This window comes from Tamandua tetradactyla, chromosome 14 (assembly GCF_023851605.1).
Source record: "Tamandua tetradactyla isolate mTamTet1 chromosome 14, mTamTet1.pri, whole genome shotgun sequence".
Classification (NCBI taxonomy): Eukaryota; Metazoa; Chordata; class Mammalia; order Pilosa; family Myrmecophagidae; genus Tamandua; species Tamandua tetradactyla.
Window position 1 is genome coordinate 59154021 of NC_135340.1, and position 20520 is coordinate 59174540.

The 20520-nt window shown below is 35.4% G+C and overlaps 1 protein-coding gene across 1 annotated transcript in view; it reads left to right on the forward strand.

Moving 5' to 3' along the window:
• The first annotated feature begins 3546 nt into the window (after positions 1-3546).
• TERB2 (telomere repeat binding bouquet formation protein 2) overlaps positions 3547-20520 on the forward strand; it is a 41239-nt gene continuing 24265 nt past the window's right edge. The window contains exons 1-5 of the mRNA XM_077126635.1: positions 3547-3649; positions 3764-3845; positions 7310-7449; positions 10329-10390; positions 12847-12932. Coding sequence (XP_076982750.1) covers positions 3586-3649; positions 3764-3845; positions 7310-7449; positions 10329-10390; positions 12847-12932 — 434 coding nt within the window. The 5' untranslated portion in view covers positions 3547-3585. The remainder of the gene's footprint in view (positions 3650-3763; positions 3846-7309; positions 7450-10328; positions 10391-12846; positions 12933-20520) is intronic.

Sequence of the window (20520 nt, forward strand, 5' to 3'; positions counted from 1 at the left end):
TAGATCCTTAATGGTATTCACTGAGAATCAGGAGTGGGGCTATCTTATATAGTGCTGTATCTCAGGAAAGAGGCGATGAGGCTGAGAGCAACAAAAACATCCTTGTATGAAGAGCAAAAGAGGCCCAGGTCAATGCGTTAGGATTCACTGAGGTGAGAACCTTAAAAGGAGAATGCCTGGCACTTTTCTTGAACAAAATGAACTTTTAGAAAGACATTGGCAGTGTGATTGCATTCTATACAGTTATAAAACCTAGCTGAGATACAGAAGAAAAAGACAGTAAAACTGCATTACTGATATTTCCAGGGAAAGAGATGCTCTGAGTAAATTAATTTTTCAGATTACTAAAGATGGGTTATCCAAGGTCAAGTGTATGTGTAATTAATTTAAATAAAATATTCTTAAATCAACATATTTTCCTCATTAGTTAAAAAAGGTTAAATTGCAAGATACAGAAAACTGTATGTAGTGTGTGTACAGTTTAGACAATAATATAAAAAAATTCATTTATTGACCACCTAGCTTTGAATATATAACAGTAACAAAATATTTGAAGACCTTGGGTGTGTGCCTCTTCTAGTCCTGAAAATCACCACTTACATATTGCATTCTTGCTGTTTTCTCTAAAAAAATAATTCATATGTACGTTTATGTTTCTCCAATAAATGTACTGTTTAGTTTTTTTCTGTACTACATACGTATGTTTCCCTTAAATATACTTTATTTTTTCTATTTTGAACTTTTAAATGAATGGAATCATGTTGTATATCTCAACTTTTTTTAAAGTTCAAAATTATGTTTTGAAACACATTTTAAATTTCCAATCTACTGTTGATAGATTGTTTCCAGTTGTTCTTTGAAAAATGAGGAAAAATGTTGTCATAAACATTCCTACATATGTCCACTGATGGTGCATGGGGGCAAGAGTTTCTGTAGGTACATACCTCATAAATTTTGGATCACTGAGAATGTACATCTTTAACCTTACTAAAAAAGGTTGAATTGTTGTAAAAGTGATTATGTTGATTTACACTTCCGCTAGCAGTGGAAGTTACTCCCATTACAAACTGTCTTTGCCAATTCAATTTTTACAATAAGGTGGGTATGTAATGGAATTTCGTGGTTTTAGTTTTCATTTCCCTGATTACACAGTGGCTGAACATCTTTTCATAAATTTATTGGTCATTTGAACTTCCTCTTCTATGAAATGCCCATTCAGTTGTTTGTCCAGTTTTCTATTGGGTTATCTCTTTCTTATTGGCACATAGGATTACTGATATATTCTGGACAATCTTTTGTTTTTCGTGTGTTGCAGTTATCTTCCCCCATTTTGTGACTTGTATTTTCACACTAATTATAGTGCCTTTGATGAACAGAAGTTTGTCACTTTAATTCAAATTTATCTTTCATGATTAATATTTGTAGTTACAATATCCTTGCCTACATGCAGGTCAGAAAGGCTTTCTCCTACATTCTTTTCTATACATTTTAAAATTTTGCTTTTCATATTTAAGTGCTAACTGATAATCTAGAAAGTCTAACAATTATGTGTTAGTTAGATTCAGTTGTCAACTAGGCCAGGTGAGCATGCATAATCTTGTTGCTACGGACATAAGCCAACTGTACGTGAACCTCATCTGTTGCCAATTACATCTGCAGTCAGCTAGGAGGCGTGTCTGCTGCAATGAGTGACATTTGACTTAATTGGCTAGTGCTTAAATGAGAGAGCGCAATGTAGCACAGCCTAGCAGCTCAGCATTCCTCATCTCAGCACTTGCAGCTCAGCCCAGGCCTTTGGAGATGCAGAAAGAAGTCACCCCAGGGAAGGTTGTTGGAACCCAGGGGCCTGGAGGGAAGACCAGCAGAGACCATCCTGTACCTTCCATGTAAGAAAGAACCTCAATGGAAAGTTAGCTGCCTTTCCTCTGAAGAACCAACAAAATAAATCCCCTTTTATTAAAAGCCAATCCGTCTCTGCTGTGTTGCATTCCAGCAGCTAGCAAGCTAGAACAAATTATCCATTTGCATGTACCTAACAACATAGTTTCAAAATATGTAAGACAAAAATTAACAGCCTACAAGAAGAAATTGATAAATCCATAAATAAAGTAGATTTTAGCACTCCTCTCTCAGTAGCTGATAAAAGAATCAGACAATACAATTCACCAACTTGACCCAATGGACATATACAGAACACTGTACCCACACCTCACAACATGTCAGCAGCTGCAGATCATTCTTTCTAAACCGCCACAAAACACTGACCATATATTTGCATCATAAAGAAAATTTCAATCAATTCAAAGGATTTTAATTACACAGACTCTGTTCTTTGACTTTGATGCATTTAAACCAGAAATCAGTTCTAAAAGACAACAAGAAAATCACATGTATTTGGAAATTAAAAACATTTCAAATAATCCACAGGTCAAAAAACTCATATTAGAAATCTGAGAATATTTTAATTGAATGATAACATAAAATAACATCTCAAAAACTTATAGCACACCAATTAGAGGGAAATTTATAGCTTTATATGAACATAGAAAAAAAAAAGTCTAGAATTCTCACTTGCCATGCTGGAGACCTGGGTTCGATTCCTGGAGCCTGCCCATGCCAGAAAAGAAAAGAACGTCTGAAAAATCATCTTCAAGAAGTGAGAAAAAAAAAGAAATGTGAAAACCCTGGAAAGTAGAAGGAAATGATAAAGATCAAATATTAATGATATAGAAAGAAATATACGAGAGAGCATCAAGAAATGCAGAAGACTGTTGAAAACATTAATAAAACTGTAAACCTTCTGTGAGACTAAGATAAACAGACAAGGCACAAATAAAGCAATATCAGAAATGAAAAAGGAACCATCACTACAGAGCCTATAGAGATTAAAAAGTAGAATAAAAGATTTTATAGACAACTTTGTATCAATAACTTTAAAATTTAGATTAAATGAGTCCAGTACAAGAAAATATAACATCTAAATTGCTGAGGGGGGCGGGGTGGGAAATTAAAAGAAAAACATTTGTGATAACTCTGAGAAAATTGGAAGTTCAAACACTGGTGATATTTAACTACACTAAAGGTCAATTGTTATTCTTTTACGTGTGAAATGGTATCTTAGTTATGTTTTCTAAAACGTCCTTAACCTTTAAGGAAAAAAATATATGGATTTGCTTCAAAATAACAGTCAATGCTACAAAACCATGCTCACACCTGTACAACATGGCACAATCTGTTAAAGTTAGTGTTAAAAATTCACAAGCAGGGTGGGCCACGGTGGCTCAACAGGCAGAGTTCTCACCTGCCATGCTGGAGACCTGGGTTCAATTCCAGGTGCTTGCCCATGCAAAAAATAAAAATAAAGAATTCACAAGCTGTAACCCACCTCCGTGTCAGGGGAAAGCTGGTACCCAACACTCCCCAGAGCTATCAACTCAATGGATAGGAACGAGGAGTTTCCCTCCCGCTGCTGTTAAGAACCAATCAGCAAGCTCGACACCGGACCTAGAACCAATCAGCGAGCTCGGCTCTGGTCTTTCCTTCCCGCCCTAATCCCCACTTCCTCCCTCGGTGTGAGGCGGCGCCATGTTCCAAGGGCGGCGGGGTTGGTTCTGCGGCAGCGTCAGCCAGGAGCTGAGGCAGCTGTGGAGTAGGAAGCTGGGCTTAAGGGATGGGTTTGAGGTGGTGAGGGGAGCATCCTGGCTCTCTCTGGTGCCTTGGTCCTAGAGTGCCCGCCAGGCAACTTATGCTCTTGCCTCCGCAGTGGCCGAAGGGGGGACGATCAGTGACCCGAGGGCTGCCGACTTCCTTTTCAGCTGTGATGCTTCACACCCGGACACGCTGAGGTATCCCAAAGTCACCTGGCAGTGCCCCTGGTGTTCTGATGAACCAAGAGTTAGGGATGGAAGTGGCAGGCCATTCATAAAAAACGATGCTAGGAAGAGACCGGAAACAAGCAATTTTTCACTCTTAGATGGGGGGGGGTGGGGGAACAGCAACAAAACCCCCACCTTTGTCCTCTCCTTCCGCTCAGTGACTCGACCTCCTGGTTCTCGGGTCCTGAATTCCAGGCGTGTGGGTCCAGTTCCCACAACTCCACATGGCATCTTGAACGCCCCTCATACTCAGTACGTTTAAACCAAATCTCCCTAGTAGCCCCTTGACCTGCACCAGAACCTGTGTTCTCAAATCTAAAACTTAGTTTCTTTTGATTAACGTCTCCTTACCCCATTAAGCATTAGTGGCTAAATTTCATGGATGGTAACGCTGTAATTATTATTAATTCTCACTGTCACTCTTTGTTTTTTAATGTTTTATTTTCAAATAATTTCAAACTTACAGGGCAGTTGCATTAAAAAATACCCCACAAAAGGAACTCCAGCATACCCCAACAACACCCAGATACCCAGATCACCTTCTGTAAACATTTTACCCCATTTTCTGTATTAATCTACCTAGCTATCCATCTACCCACCCACCCATTCATTGATCTGTTAATCTGTTTTCTAAGCATTTGAGAGTATTTGTATACATTATGCTCTTCGACCACTTAATACTTCTATGTATATTTAAGAACAAGGATATTTACTTATGTAACCACCTTAAGTACAGTTACCAAAGTTCAAGAAATTTAACATTGATATATAGCTTACAGTCTATATTCCAATTTTTTCAGGTGTCCCAGTAATGTCCTTTTGGGCATTTTCTCCTCTATTATTAGATACAGTCCAGGAACATGTATTATATATAACTGTCAGTGTCTCTTTAATCTTTCTTTTTTTATAAATTGTGGAAACGTGCATAACATAAAATTTCCCATCGTAATCTCTCCAAAGCATATAATTCAGTAGGATTAGTTACCTTCACAATGTTATGCTATCTCACCATTAGCCATTATATGAATTTTCCCAGCACCCTAAACAGAAACTCTGCACCCGTTATGCATAAACTGCCCCAACCCCCATTCCTGGTAACCTGTACATTACTATGTATGAATTTGCATATTCTAGTTATTTCATAAAAGTGTAATACAGTATCTGCCCCATTGTGTGTGACTTATTTCACTCAACATGATATTTTCAAGGTTCATCCATGCTGTTGCATGTATCAAAACACCACTCCTTTTTATGGCTGAATAACAGTTCATTGTATGTATATACCGCATTTCTTCATCCAGCTGTTGATGGACCTTTGGGTTGCTTCCACCTCTGGGTTATCCTAAATAATGTTCCCGTGGACACTGGTCTTCAAATATTTGAATCCTGCCCTCCGTTCTTTTGGGTATATACCTAGAAGTGAGATTGCTGGGTCATATGGTAGTTCTATGTTTAACTTTTTGAGGAACTTCCCAACTGTTTTCCACAACAGCCGCACTATTTAACATTCCCACCAACAATGCACTAGGTTTCCCATTTCTTTGCATCCTCTTTAAGCACATATTTTCCACTTAAAAAAAAATTTAATATGTTAATGATTTTGTTTGTTGTTAATTTTTTAAATTAATAAATAAAAATTAAAAAAAATTAATAGCCATTCTAGTGAGTGTGTGAGGTGGGAACTTGTGATTTTGAACTGCCGGTATTTTGGTACACATCCTAATTACCTCTTGCCTGGACTATTAAAGTAACTGCTTAAGTGGCTGCTCTGTCTCAAATCTCCCCCCCCCCCACACACACACCCAGATTTTCCTTCACATTGTTGTTTATAGGTCTGATCAGAGTCCTGGCCAACCCACTTCTAAATCTCCTTACTTAGAGATGATTTAGAACCAAGGTTCTTATTTTGGCTAATGCCTAAACTTGTTTATTTCCCAGTTTTTCTACTCATAGTTTCCATAATCAGGTAAAGCTGAACTGCCAGATTACTGGCTACTTTTACCTTTCCTATTTTCTTTTAAGATTTGGAAAACTTTTTAAAAAGAAATAATTAAAATAGAAAAGAGCAGATAATGAACACTTGTGTATTCATCCAGGATAGTTAGTTAACAGTTTACCTAATTCTTTTCATGTCTTTTTAAGACAAAAAAAACCTAACCAAACCTAACAAAATCTCTTTTCAATCCCGAACCCATTCCTTCCCTTTCCACAAGCACTGTTGTTTTGACTTGGTTCATTTTTTTTCCAAATACTTTTTATTATACACATACAGGTATTCTTGAAGAACAAATAGTGTTTTGTGAGATTTTTTTAATGAACAAAATGAATGATACTGAACATACAGTTTTGCAATTTGCCTTTTTACTCAATGTTTTCAAGTGGTATGGGTGGTGATGCAGGTTGATCTGGTTCCTTCCTTTTTTAACTGCAGTTACATTGCAGGAATACAACATTTTTTTGTCCTTTTCTATTTATGGACATTTAGAGTTCCAGTTTTTCCTTTTTACAAAAGTGCTGGAAAAAAGTCTTGGTATTTATATTGCTGGGTTTTATGGTATTTGCATTTTAAATTTTAATAGATGCTACCACATTGTTCAACATCAGATTGACATCCATTTACACTCTTCGTAGTAAAGTATGAGTCTCTGTTTCCTTGGACGATTTGCCAGTACCTGGTCATTTGAGTCTTTAATTTTTGCCATTCTGAAAGGCAAGAAATGATACTACATTATAGAATAATTTGCATTTCCTAATTATTATCAGTTGTTTTCCAAGGCCAGCACTTTGTCATTATTGTGCCTTCATGCATGCCTTTCATTTTTCTTGCAATGCCCTTCTTTTATCTCCACCCTTTCTTCAAGGCCTAGGAAAAATGTTGCCTTCGATGTGAAGGCGTTCCTGACTGCATTGCCCCCTCCCTACGCGAGAATTAACTGATCCCTCTTTATAGCAGTGGCTATGGATGAGATGCGAATGCTGCTGACACTCACTCTATTTTCGATGTTCAGAAAACATTGCCATTTTAGGTCAAGTTTCTAAATTCATGTGATCACTCAAATCTCTAAAGCTGAGATTGGTCTAGGCTTAGACCAAAAAAATAATAAATATCTCTAGCTGTGTATTTTTGCTTCTTTGCCAGAAGAAAGGATCAGCATAAAAGTGTCCTTTAAGGATGATTGAAAAATGATATAGCTTTCACAATGTGACTGTGTGATTGTGAAAACTTGTGTCTGATGCTCCTTTTATCTACCTTGTCAACAAACGAGTAGAACATATGGAATAAAGAAAAATAACAGGGGAACAAATGCTAAAATTAAAAAAAAAAGTGTCCTTTAATGTAATTCTCTCCTACTTTATTCTTTCTTTCTTAAGGTGAATTGAAAGGTTAAATACATTGTTTCATAAACTAAAAGATTTCCTTTTCTTTCTCTTAGAATATTTCAGAGCCATGATTACATAGAAGACAATGCTACAGTTTTTCATGCCTACTATCTCTCTGCAGTAGCTAATGCTGAAATAAAAAACTCGGTGGCTTTAGGTCATTTTGTTCTTCCTCCTGCCTGCCTGCAAAAAGGTTAGCAAAGATTGTTCATCCAATCCCTGTTAGGCAACCAAATCCATCTATATGTCCCCTAACTTTATTGATCTGTGTTCTCAATCACAGATTTTAAAGTTTTTTATCATTTAATATAAGTGGAAAAAGCATGGACTTTGGGTCAGATTGGTATGGGTTTCTAGCCTGGCTTTTGTTTATTGTTCATTCAGACATATTTTGAACTTCTGTGGTATGCCAGGTTTCAATCCAAGGGTTGCAGATTCCATTGTAAATAAGACAAGTGCAGATTTTACAGGCTAAGATGCAATTACTTACTAGTTTCTTGACCTTTCACTAGTTATTTAACCTCTTCTGAATTATTTTGACGATTAAATGAGATGACGTATTACGGTATCTGCATAGTGAGCATTCAATGAATGTGGTTTTTGCCAGTTTTGAAACTTTTCATTATTTTTCTGAAATTCTTTAATTCTAATATTTAAAAAGTTTTTGTGCTAACAAGCTCATATATTTATATTGTTCTTTATTGTTTGGAAAGTATTTTCACATTAATTATTTTAGCAACCCTGTGAAGTAGTGAGGATAAGTCAGTAAGGAAACTTCTGAGATTCGTTCTTTAATTTCCCCTACTTGGAACACACTTTCTTATCTTGCTCTTTGTCCAAATCCTACCTATCTTTTATGGCCTAACTTTAACTTTTCCATTTTCAGTTGTATAATTACCTAATTCTTGATGTGTATATTGGCTACCCAATAAATGCATGTCCATCTTCAGAAAGACAGACTAAAGCTGGGTGTAAATTCCCATGAACAGAGAAGTTTTTCTATACTTTTAAAAGATTTCTATAGAGGAGATATTAGTTACCCCAAAGACTGGTTTCCTTCCATACTTAATGCCCTGGCAAGACCTACTTATAAAACTGTTCTAAATGGTTATGCAAATACATTAATAACTGAATGGGAAAATTAATTTATTCAATAAATATTTGTGCCAAGCATTAGATACAGCAGAGTCACTGCCTTAAAAAGTTTGTTTAGTTTGGAGCTCACCAGAATCACCAAAAAAAAAAAAGAAAGGTTATATTTAGAATCATTATTTAATCTAATTTGAATTATTACTCCTTTTCTGTCCTATGTTAGCTTTTTTTAGAAGGATTGAGAAAACCTTCTGGACCAAAAGGGGGAAGAGTGAAATGGGACAAAGTGTCAATGGCTGAGAGATTCCAAACAGAGCCGAGAGGTTATCCTGGAGGTTTTTCTTACCCATTAAGTAGATATCACCTTGTTATTCAAGATGTAATGGAGAGGCTGGAGGGAACTGCCTGAAAATGTAGAGCTGTGTTCCAGTAGCCATGTTTCTTGATGATGGTTGTATAATGATATAGCTCTCACAATGTGACTGTGTGATTGTGAAAACCTTGTGTCTGATGCTCCTTTTATCTACCTTGTCAACAGACGAGTAGAACATATGGAATAAAAAAATAATAGGGGGAATAAATGTTAAAATAAATTTAGTTTGAAATGCTAGTGATCAGTGAAAGGGAAGGGTAAGGGGTATGGTATGTATAATTTTTTTCATCTGTTTTCGTTTTTTTTCTTTTTCTGAATAGATGCAAATGTTCCAATAAATGATCATGATGATGAATATGCAACTATGTGATGATATTGTGAATTACTGATTATATATGTAGAACGGAATGATCAAAATAGAAATGTTTGTGTTTGTTTGGTGTTTTTTAGTATTAAAAAAATAAAATAAAAATTTAAAAAATTTAATTTAAATGAAAATATATTCCTTTTAAAACTGAAAAGTGTACATTTAAAAAATCTCTCTGGAACAACCATGTCTAATAAAAATGTGAGCCACAGGTAATTTTAAATTCTAGTAGCTGTATTAAAAAGCATAAAAACCAGGCCATTGTGGCTCAGTGGCAGAATTCTTGCCTGCCATGCTGGAGATCTGGGTTCTATTCCCAGTGCTGCCCATGTGGGAAAAAAAAACATACATTAAAAAACATGAAAAGAAATAGTTTAAATCAATTTTAACGATATATTTTATTTAAACCAATTTATATCACTTCCATAAATAATCAATATAAAAATTATTGCAATGTTATACATTCTTTTTTTTTACACAAAGATATAAAAATCCAATGTTTATATATATATAGCACATTTTGATCTAGTCTAGCCACATTTCAAGTGTTCAATATGCACATGTAGCTAGTGGCTACCATATTGGACAACACAGAACTAGAGCAATGTTACCCTTTTTGCCCTTCTGTGGGCTATATGAAAATTTTTGAGATCATTAAGATAAGGTGATGACATAGTCATTTGACATGCTGGGTATTATAGAATTCCTATACTACCACCTATTGACATGTTGCCCATTTACCATCTTTTAAAGAACTAAATTAATTATTGAGGACCTCTGCTCTACAGATTCAAGAATTTTATACTTTTTATTTTAGCTGAACAATTGTCTTCGTTATTTATGCTTAACTTAAAGACACTGACATCTGATGAAGATTTATATTCTAGTAGGCCTATGATTCTCATAGTGCATTAGAATTTTCTAGGGGAGTTTTTTAAAAATGAGAATTCCTGGGTAGGCCATGGTGCTCAGCAGGCAGAGTTCTGGCCTGCCATGCTGGAGACCTGGGTTCAATTCCCGGTGCCTGCCCATGCATACACACATACACAAGAAATAGAATTCCTGAGCTCCTCCTCAATGATATAGTTCAATACGAATCTGCATTTTAAACAAATATCTTAGATGATTTTTATACAAGTAGAAATATATTGGTCTAGAAATTTTAGCCATCAAGCAAAATTCAGAAAATTCTATGAAGTTACTTAAGAAAATAGTATTGGATTTGTTTTTCTTGCCACAGAAATACGAAGAAAAATTGGTAATTTTATTTGGGAACAAGACCAACATTTTCTCACAGAAAAGGTAAGAGTAAATTAATGTAGTTTATTAGAATTAGCATTATCAAAAATTTTGAAAACAAAGCAGTCCTTAAAATGTTGACTTGTGAGATGTAGTATCAATGAGCCACATTAGGGAATTTAAAGGCATACTTTTATTGAACAGTATCTATTTTCACATTTTTTTATGGTAGTAACATTAGTAAAATTAAGGTTTTTTAAAAACATAAAATTATTCTCATAAAAATTTTGAAAATTTGTTTCTGTCTGTAATATTAAGGGAGTAATAAGTAAATATTTACCAGTTCTTTACTGCCAGTGTAGATTCTGACTTATTAATTCTTGTGCTGTGCAGTTTGTCAAATGTTCTGAATAATACTCCTCAATAAATGTGTACAGTGCTGAAAACTGTTGTATATCTTTTGCATCCAGCTTCAAATTTACTCATGCTTTTGACTTACTATGCAATAGACAAATTTGGCATCATTTGAACGATCAAAAATGCATTCTCAATATACATTAAAGTTAATACATTAAGTAATACAGAATCCATGAGTCTATAGTGATACTCCAAGAGCAGAAAGAAAGGGAAAAAAGGGACTGCGAGGTGAGCACAGAAGGAAGCAAGACAGAAAGAAAACAAGGAAGGAAAAGCTAGGATAAGGAAAACTTTCCTTTACAGAAGATTAACAGCTAATAAATGTAGAAAGGGTGATAGAATATTCTCAACCCCGGTATAATAGTTCAGATTATTATCACTCCACATATTACTTAGTAATTACAAAGGTAAACAATGTAGTTTTACAATGGAGAGATCTGGCCGACACTACTGTACCCAACTGATCAAATTTATCATCATGAATACTGAAAAAACTTCTTATTATGTTCAGCCTGGTTTGATGCAATAAAAAGTGTACAATATTAACTGTGTAGTATTTCTTGCTGAAAACAATTTAACCAAATCTAATTATGAGGAGACAGTCAGACAAATCTAGAATGTGGGACATAATAACAAAATAAATAATTTAATTGGCTTGGACTCTCCAAAACAGTTTACGTCTTGAAGAAACGGACAGACAGGGGAACTATTCTAGATTAAAAGACATAACAACTAAATGTCATTTATAAGCCTTGATTGGATTCTGACTATTTTGTTTGCTTTTCATGAGTAAGCTAGCAAAGACATTTTGAGGACAATTGGGAAATTTAAAATTAGGACGATATATTAGATGATATTGAAAATTTTTATATGCCCATTGCCAAGCAATTAACTTAAACTTTTTGTGTTCTTATTAATTCGTTTTTTTCTTCCAAAGGGTCATCATTTGAAAATAATAGTATAGTTCTTTTAGTATCTTTGGCCAGGAGACAATAGTGTATTTGTACTAAGGACCAAATATTTAATCCTTGACTTATTACAGTGTTTCCAGGGACATGGGTGGTGAGGCAGTGATTATTACTTAACAATCATTATTGAGTATAACAGAACTTTAAAGCTAAAAAGTACCTTAAAGGTCATTAACTGAGTAATTCTATTTTATAAATGAGAAAACTGAAGTAAAGAGGAGTTAAACAACCTTAGTTCACATAATCAGATACTAGCAGAATATAACCAAATTTTCTCAAAGAAGTCTAGTGTTCATTCTACTAGAAAATTAATAGAATGTGCTTTTATTGACTACTACTGAGTCTAGAAATTATGTGATTACAACATGAAGGATTTTGCCAGGCCTTTGAATATTGACTGATAATGAAAATTAGACAATTATAATAATGCAACCATAGAACATATTGTAGAAGGTACTTCATCTAATGACAATGACAAGTATAAATTTGGAATGTGATTTGGGGAACTTTTATTATTGTTTGTAGTAGATTCGTGACCTAAATATATTAATTTCTTAATAGCCTGTTAAGTAAGTATAGTATCTGAGTTGCTTTTACAAAATCTTTTGGAAGAGCTTAATAAATGTTTAACTCTTTCATAACTACATAGCTAAATCCTTCACTTTGATTTTGAAGGGGAAACATAATTTGTTCAACTTATTTCGTATTTTTAATTCATAGCTCACAGGAAACCTGGGAGTCCATAAGTCAAGGATATTTAAGAAAGTTTAATTACTAACCTCTTTTTTTATTTCCTTATTTTTTTAGGGCTAGAAAAGTAACATGACTAAATTAGTGAAATTTTCAACAGTTGAAAAAGTGTAAAATCAGTCAATGTTGTATTTATGCAACACAACTACCACTTGTATTTTTAAAAGTCTGGTCTTTATTTATTTACCTCTAAAAATGCATAGTATTTATATGTGTGTGTGTAATATTTTGTAAATTTTTTCCACCAAGGTAGATCAAATGGATCTAAGTGTATAAATATATTTATGATTTTTGATATATATATATATTGCAATTTGTTTTTTGCTCTTTTTTTAAATACTATTAATTGATCATGGGTGTGCTGATTTCTTTTGTTATCCACAGCATGATGAAGCAACACGAAATGAAATAAAGACCCTTAAGAAAAGTACTGAACTAGCAACAGAACACAAGAAAGAATTATCCAAAAGGTATTGAATTCCTATACTTCCTTGATATTCAGTTCACTTAAAATGATTTTTGAGCATTGACGATGTTCCTAGCATTGTGCTAAGCACTAGTGTTAAGAGGAATAAGGCGTGAAAGTTCTTTCAAGGAACTCACAGTCTATTGGGGAAACAGACAAGTAAACATATGTAGTGTGATAAATCAAAGAATAGAAAAAGAGATGTTCTGATGTAGTACAATATGAGTTCCTGAAAAATCTTGTATTCTGTAGGATTGCACCCTTGTGTCAATTTAAAACTGTTGGTTTACCCCAGAAAAGCCATTTCCTTTAATCCTCATTCAGCATTTCTGGTTTGGAGCTTTTTGATTATCCATGGAGAGGTGACCCACCCAAATGTGGGTGGTAACTTTTTTTTCCATTGTCTTTTAGTTTTTATTATTTATTTTTCATTTATTTTATTTTATTTTTATTTTTTTTTTTTATTTTTTTTTTTTTTAAAGACAGAGAAGGAAGGAAGGATGGAAGGAAGGAAGGGAGGAAGAAAGGGAAACATTTTCTTGTTTTATTATATTTTGTTTGTTTGTTTGTTTTTTTTTTTTTTTACATGGGCTGGGGCCGGGAATCGAACCGGGGTCCTCCGGCATGGCAGGCAAGCACTCTTGCCCGCTGAGCCACCGCGGCCCGCCCTATTTTATTTTATTTATTAAGCATACTAACATACAAATACAAACATTCTTACCATATGATCATTCCATTCTTTTGTTTTGTTTTGTTTTAATTAATTTATTTTTTATTTATGATACATAACCACATATAAACACAAACATTCTTATCATATGATCATTCCATTCTTGTTATATAATCAATAACTCACACTATCATCACATAGTTGTATATTCATCATCATGATCATTTCTTAGAACATCTGCATCAATTCAGAAAAATCAATAAAAAAGAAAACAAAAAAATTCATACATGCCATACCCCTTACCCCTCCCCTTCACCAATCACCAGCTTTTCAATCTACTAAATTTATTTTACCATTTATTCCCCCATTATTTATTTATTTTTACTCCATATGTTTTACTTGTCTGTCAATAAGGTAGGCAAAAGGAACATCAGATCCAAGGCTCTCACGACCACACAGTCACACTGGGACAGCCATATCATCATGCAATTATCTTCAAGAAACATGGCTACTGGAACACAGCTCTACATTTTCAGGCAGTTCCCTCCAGCCTCTCCATTACATCTTAACTAAACAGGTGATATCTACTTGATGTGTAAGAATAACCTCCAGGATAACCTCAGACTCTGTTTGGAATCTCTCAGCCATTGACACTGTATTTTCTCTCATTTCACTCTTCCCCCATTTGGTCGAGAAGATTTTCTCAATCCCTTGATGCTGAGTTCCAGCTCATTCTTGGATTTCTGTCCCACGTTGCCAGGAAGGTCCACACCTCTGGGAGTCATGTCCCACATAGAGAGGGGGAGGGCAGTGAGTTTACTTGCTGTGTTGGCTAAGAAAGAGAGGCCACATCTGAGCAACAGAAGAGGTTCTCTTGGGGGTGACTCCTAGCCCTAATTTTAAGTAGGCTTAGCCTATTCTTTGTGGGGTTAAGTTTCATATGAACAAACCCCAAGATTGGAGGCTTGGCCTATTGCTTTGGCTGTCCCCACTGCCTGTGAGAATATCAAGAATTCTTCACTTGGGGAAGTTGAATTTTCCCCCTTTCTCATCATTCCCCCTAGGGAACTTTGCAAATACTTCCCTATTCACTGTTCAAATCACTCTGGGATTTATCTGGGCATCACTCTGGACAAACCTACAAAATCTCATGCCCTATGCAAGATTCTAAGTGCTATGGTGTTTGAATAAGCTGTCCACGTAAGTTATATTGGGAAATACACTAGTCAAAATATAAATTTCGTACCAAATAAACATTTTTTGCTTGTCTCACACATATGTTAAAGTTTTAAAATATTAATTACCATCTGTTTTCAACACCCTACATTATTTACATTCCTTTGTTCTTCCTCATGCAGAAACATTTTAAAATTTACACATTTAGTCACTATCATTATATACTCTAGGCATTCCTAGATTATACCATCTCAATCTTTATTTGATGAGATTTCCTTTCCTTCTGATTTCACTTGTGCCCCCATGCCTCCTCCCTCTATTATTCTCACATTCAGCTTCATTCAGTGTTCTAACATTATTGTATTACAGTTAGGTAGTATTGTGCTACCCATTTCTGAATTTTTGCAATTAGTCCTGTTGCATAATCTGTATCCCTTCAGCTCCAATTACCCCAAATCTACCCTGTTTCTATCTTCTGATGACCTCTGTTCTTAAGTGAAATTCTCCAAATTCATTCATTAATGTTAGTTCATATCAGTGAGACCATACAGTATTTGTCCTTTTGTTTCTGGCTAATCTCACTCAGCATAATGTCCTCAAGTTCCATCCATGTTTTTATATACTTTATAACTTTATTCTGTCTTACAGTTGCATAATATTCCATCATATGTATATACCACAGCTTGTTTAGCCACTCGTCTGTTGATGGATATTTTGGCTGTTTCCATCTCTTGGCAATTGTAAATAATGGTGCTATAAACACTGGTGTGCAAATGTCTATTTGTGTTCTTGCCCTCATGTCCTCTGTGGTAGTTAGATTAAGTTGTCAACTTGGCCAGGTGAAGGCACCTAGTTCTGTTGCTGTGGACTTGAGCCAATGGTACGTGAACCTCATCTGTTGTTAATTACATCTGCAGTCAGCTAGGAGGCGGGCCTGCTGCAATGAATGATGTTAGACTTAATTGGCTGGTGCTTAAATAAGAGAGCTCAAGGTAGCACAGCCTAGCAGCTCAGCATTCCTCATCTCAGCACTCACAGCACAGCCCTTTGGAGATGCAGAAAGAAGTCACCCAGGGAAAGTTGTTGGAACCCAGGGGCCTAGAGAGAAGGCCAGCAGAGACCATCCTGTGCCTTCCCTGTAAGAAAGAACCTCAGTGGAAAGTTAGCTGCCTTTCCTCTGAAGAACTAACAAAATAAATCCCCTCTTATTAAAAACCAATCCATCTCTGGTGTGTTGCATTCCGGCAGCTAGCAAACTAGAACATCTTCTGAGTAGATACCTAGTAATAGTATTGCTGGATCATATGGCAATTCTATTCTTAGCTTCCTGAGGAACAGCCATACTGCCTTCCACAGAGGTTGTACCATTTGACATTCCCAGCAAAAGTGGATAAGTGTGCCTCTTTCTCCACATACTCTCCATCACTTGTCGTTTTCTGTTTTATTGATAATGGCCATTCTGGTGGGTGTGAAATAATATCTCATTGTGGTTTTGATTTGCATTTCCCTAATAGCCAGGGAAATTGAGTATCTTTTCATGTGCCTTTTGGCCATTTGTATTTCTTCTTCTGAGAAGTGTCTGTTCATGTCTTTTGCCCATTTTGTAATTGGGTTGTCTGTCTTTTGTTGTTGAGTTGAATAATCTCTGTATATATGCTGGATACTAAACCTTTATCTGATACATCATTTACACATATTGTCTCCCATTGGGTAGGTTGTCTTTTTACTTTCTTGACAAAGATCTTTGATGCACGAAAGTGTTTAATTTGGGGGAGTTCCCATTTATTTATTTATTTCTTCAAAGCTCATGCTTTGGGTGTAAGGTCTAGGAAACCACCTCCTATTATAAGATTGATAAAATATTTCACTGCTTTTTCTTCTAGAAGTTTTATGGTTTTAGATATAATATTTAGGTCTTTGATCCATTTGGAGTTAATTTTTGTGTAGGGTGTGAGATATGGATACTTTTTCATTCTTTTGCATGTGGATATCCCATTCTCTAGGCACCATATATCGAGACTGTTCTCAGGTGGGTTGGCTTAACTGCCTTATCAAAGATCAATTGTCCATAGATGAGAGGGTCTATATCTGAACACTCCATTAGATTCCATTAGTCAGTATATCTATCTTTATGCCAGTACCATGCTGTTAAGCCACTGTACCTTCATAATATGCCTTAAAGTCAGGTAGCATGAGGTCTCCAACTTCAGTTTTCTTTCTCAGGATATTTTTAGCTATTCGGGGCACTCTGCCCCTCCAGATAAATTTGGTTAATGGTTTTTCTATTTCTGAAAAGTAAGTTTTCAATTGGTATTGCATTGAATGTGTAAATCAATTTAGGTAGAATTGACATCTTAATTATATTTAGTCTTCTAATCAATGAACACAGTATGCCCTGCCATTTATTTAGGTCTTTGGTGATTCCTTTTGACAATTTCTTGTAGTTTGCTTTGTAAAGGTCTTTTGTCACTTTAGTTAAATTTATTCCTAAATATTTTATTCTTTTGGTTGCAATTGTAAATGGAATTTTTTTCTTGACTCCCCCCTCGGATTGTTCATTACTAGTGTATAGAAACACTACAGATTTTTGAGTGTTGATCTTGTAACCTGCCACTTTGCTTTACTCATTTATTAGCTCTAGTAGTTTTGCTGTTGATTTCTTCAGGGTTTTCGACATATAGTATCATATCATCTGCAAACAGTGAGAGTTTTACTTCTTCCTTTTCAATATTGATGCCTTGTAATTCTTTTTCTTGTCTAATTGCTCTGGCTAGAACCTCCAACACGGTGTTTAATAACAATGGTGGTAGTGGACATCCTTGTCTTGTTCCTGATCTTAGGGGGAAAGTTATCAGTTTTTCCCCATTGAGGATGATGTTAGCTGTGGGTTTTTCATATATTCCCTTTATTATGTTGAAGAAGTTCCCTTCTATTCCTATCCTTTGAAGTGTTTTCAACAAGAAAGGATGTTGAATTTTGTCAAATGCCCTTTCTGCATCAATCGAGATGGTCATGTGATTTTTCTGTTTTGATTTGTTGGTATGGTGTATTACATTAATTGATTTTCTTATATTGTCCATCCTTGCATACCTGGGATGAATCATACTTGATCACGGTGTATAATTTTGTTTGTTTGTTTGTTTGTTTGTTTTTAATTAAAAAATTATAAGAAACACAAACATTCCCAACACATACATTCAGCAATTCACAATATCATCACATAGTTGCATATTCATCATCATGATCATTTCCCAGAACATTAGCATCAATTCAGAAAAAGAAATAAAAAGACAACAGAAAAATATAACAAAGAGAAAAAAAAATTTTTACAGGCCATACCCTTTACTGATCCCTTTCATTGATCACTAGCATTTTAAACTAAATCTATTTTAACATTTGATCCTCCTATTATTTATTATTTATTTTTATTCCATATGTTCCTCTCATCTGTTCATAAGGTAGATAAAAGGAGCATCAGACACAAGGTTTTCACAATCACACAGCCACATTGTGAGAGCTTTATCATTATACAATCATCATCAAGAAACATGGTTACTAGAACACAGCTCTACATTTTCAGGCAGTTCCCTCCAGCCTCTCCATTACATCTTGGATAACAAGGTGATATCTACTCAATGCATAAGAATAACCTCCAGGATAACCTCTCAACTCTGTTTGGAATCTCTCAGCCATTGACACTTTGTCTCATTTCACTCTTCCCCCCTTTTGGTGGAGAGGATTTTCTCAATCCCTTGATGCTGGGTCTCAGCTCATTCTAGAGTTTTTCTCAATCCCTTGATGCTGAATCTCAGCTCATTCTGGGATTTCTGTCCCATGCTGCCAGAAAGATCCACATCCCTGGTAGTCATGTCCCACATAGACAGGGGGAGGGTGGTGAGTCTGCTTGCTGTGTTGGCTGGAGAGAGAGGCCACATCTGAGCAACAAAAGAGGTTCTCTTGAGGGTGACTCTTAGGCTTAATTTTAAGTAGGCTTGATCTATCCCCTGTGGGGTTAAGTTTCATATGAACAAACCCCAAGACTGGGGGCTCAGCCTATAGCTTTGGTTGTCCACGCTGCTTGTGAGAATATCAAGAATTCAACTTGGGGAAGTTGAGTTTTCCCCTGTTCTCACCATTCCCCGAAGGGGACTTTGCAAATACTTTCCCACTCACTGATCAGATCACTCTGGGATTCATCAGGGGATCACCTGGACAAACCAACAAAATCTCATGTCCTATACAAAGTTCAGTGTACTTAAGGTGTTCAATCAACTATCTACATAAGTTATATTAGGAGATGCACTAGTCAAAGTATAGATTTGTACCGAATAAACATTTTTTGCTTTAGTCTCACACATTAGTTTAAATTTTAAAATATTAAGTACCATCTATTTTCAGCACACTGCAGTAATGACATTCTTTTGTTCTTCCTCATGCAAAAACATTTTTTAAATTTGTACATTTAGTCACTATCATTATACACTCTAGGCATTCCTAGATTATACCATCTCAATCTTTATCGTCTATCTTTCTTTGTGATTTCCTTTATGCCCCAGCCCTCCTCCCTCTATCATTCTTGTATGCAGCATCATTCAGTGTTTTAACATAATTGTATTACAGTTAGGTAATATTGTGCTGTCCATTTCTTAGTTTTTATACTCAGTCCCGTTGCACAATCTGTATCCCTTCAGCTCCAATTACCCAATATCTTACTCGATTTCTATCTCCTGATGGTCTCTGTTACCAAGGAAATTTTCCAAGTTTATTCACTAATGTCAGTTCATATCTCATATATGGTGATACCATACAGTATTTGTCCTTTTGTTTCTGGCTAATCACACTCAGCATAATGTCCTTAAGGTCCATTCATGTTGTTACATACTCCATAACTTTATTCTGTCTTACAGCTGCATAATATTCCACCTTATGTAAATGTCACAGTTTAGCCAACTGTCTGTTGATGGACATTTTGGCTGTTTCCATCTCATGGTAATTGTTAATAATGCTGCTATAAACATTGGTGTGTAAATGTCCCTTTGTGCCCTTGGCCTCGTGTCCTTTGAGTAGAGACAGCATATAGATGGGTCCTGTTTTTTAATCCATTCTGCCAGACTATGTCTTGATTGGAGAGTTTAATCCATTAACATTCAGTGTTATTACTGCATGGGTAGTACTTTCTTCTACTATTTTGCCTTCTGGATTTTATATGTCATATCTAATTTTCCTTCTTTTTACCTTTACTCATAGTCTTCCTTTCTACACTCTTCTCCACACCTCTCTCTTCTGTCTTCATATCTGTCTCTAGTGTTCCCTTTAGTATTTCTTGCAGAGCTGGTCTCTTGGTCACAGATTCTCTCAGTGATTTTTTTTGTCTGAAAATATTTTAATTTCTCCCTCATTTTTGAAGGACGATTTTGCTGGATATAGAATTCTTGGTTGGCAGTTTTTCTCTCTTAATAATTTAAATATATTATCCCACTGTCTTCTCGCCTCCATGGTTTCTGCTGAGAGATCTGTGCATAGTCTTATTGGGCTTCCCTTGTATGTGATGGATTGCTTTTCTCTTACTGCTTTCACGATCCTCTCTTTCTTTTTGACCTCTGACATTCTGATTATTAAATGTCTTGGAGTATGTCTATTTGGATCTATTCTTTTTGGGGTATACTGCACTTCTTGGATCTGTAATTTTAAGTCTTTCGTAAGAGTTGGGAAATTTTCAGTGATAATTTTCTCCATTAGTTTTTCT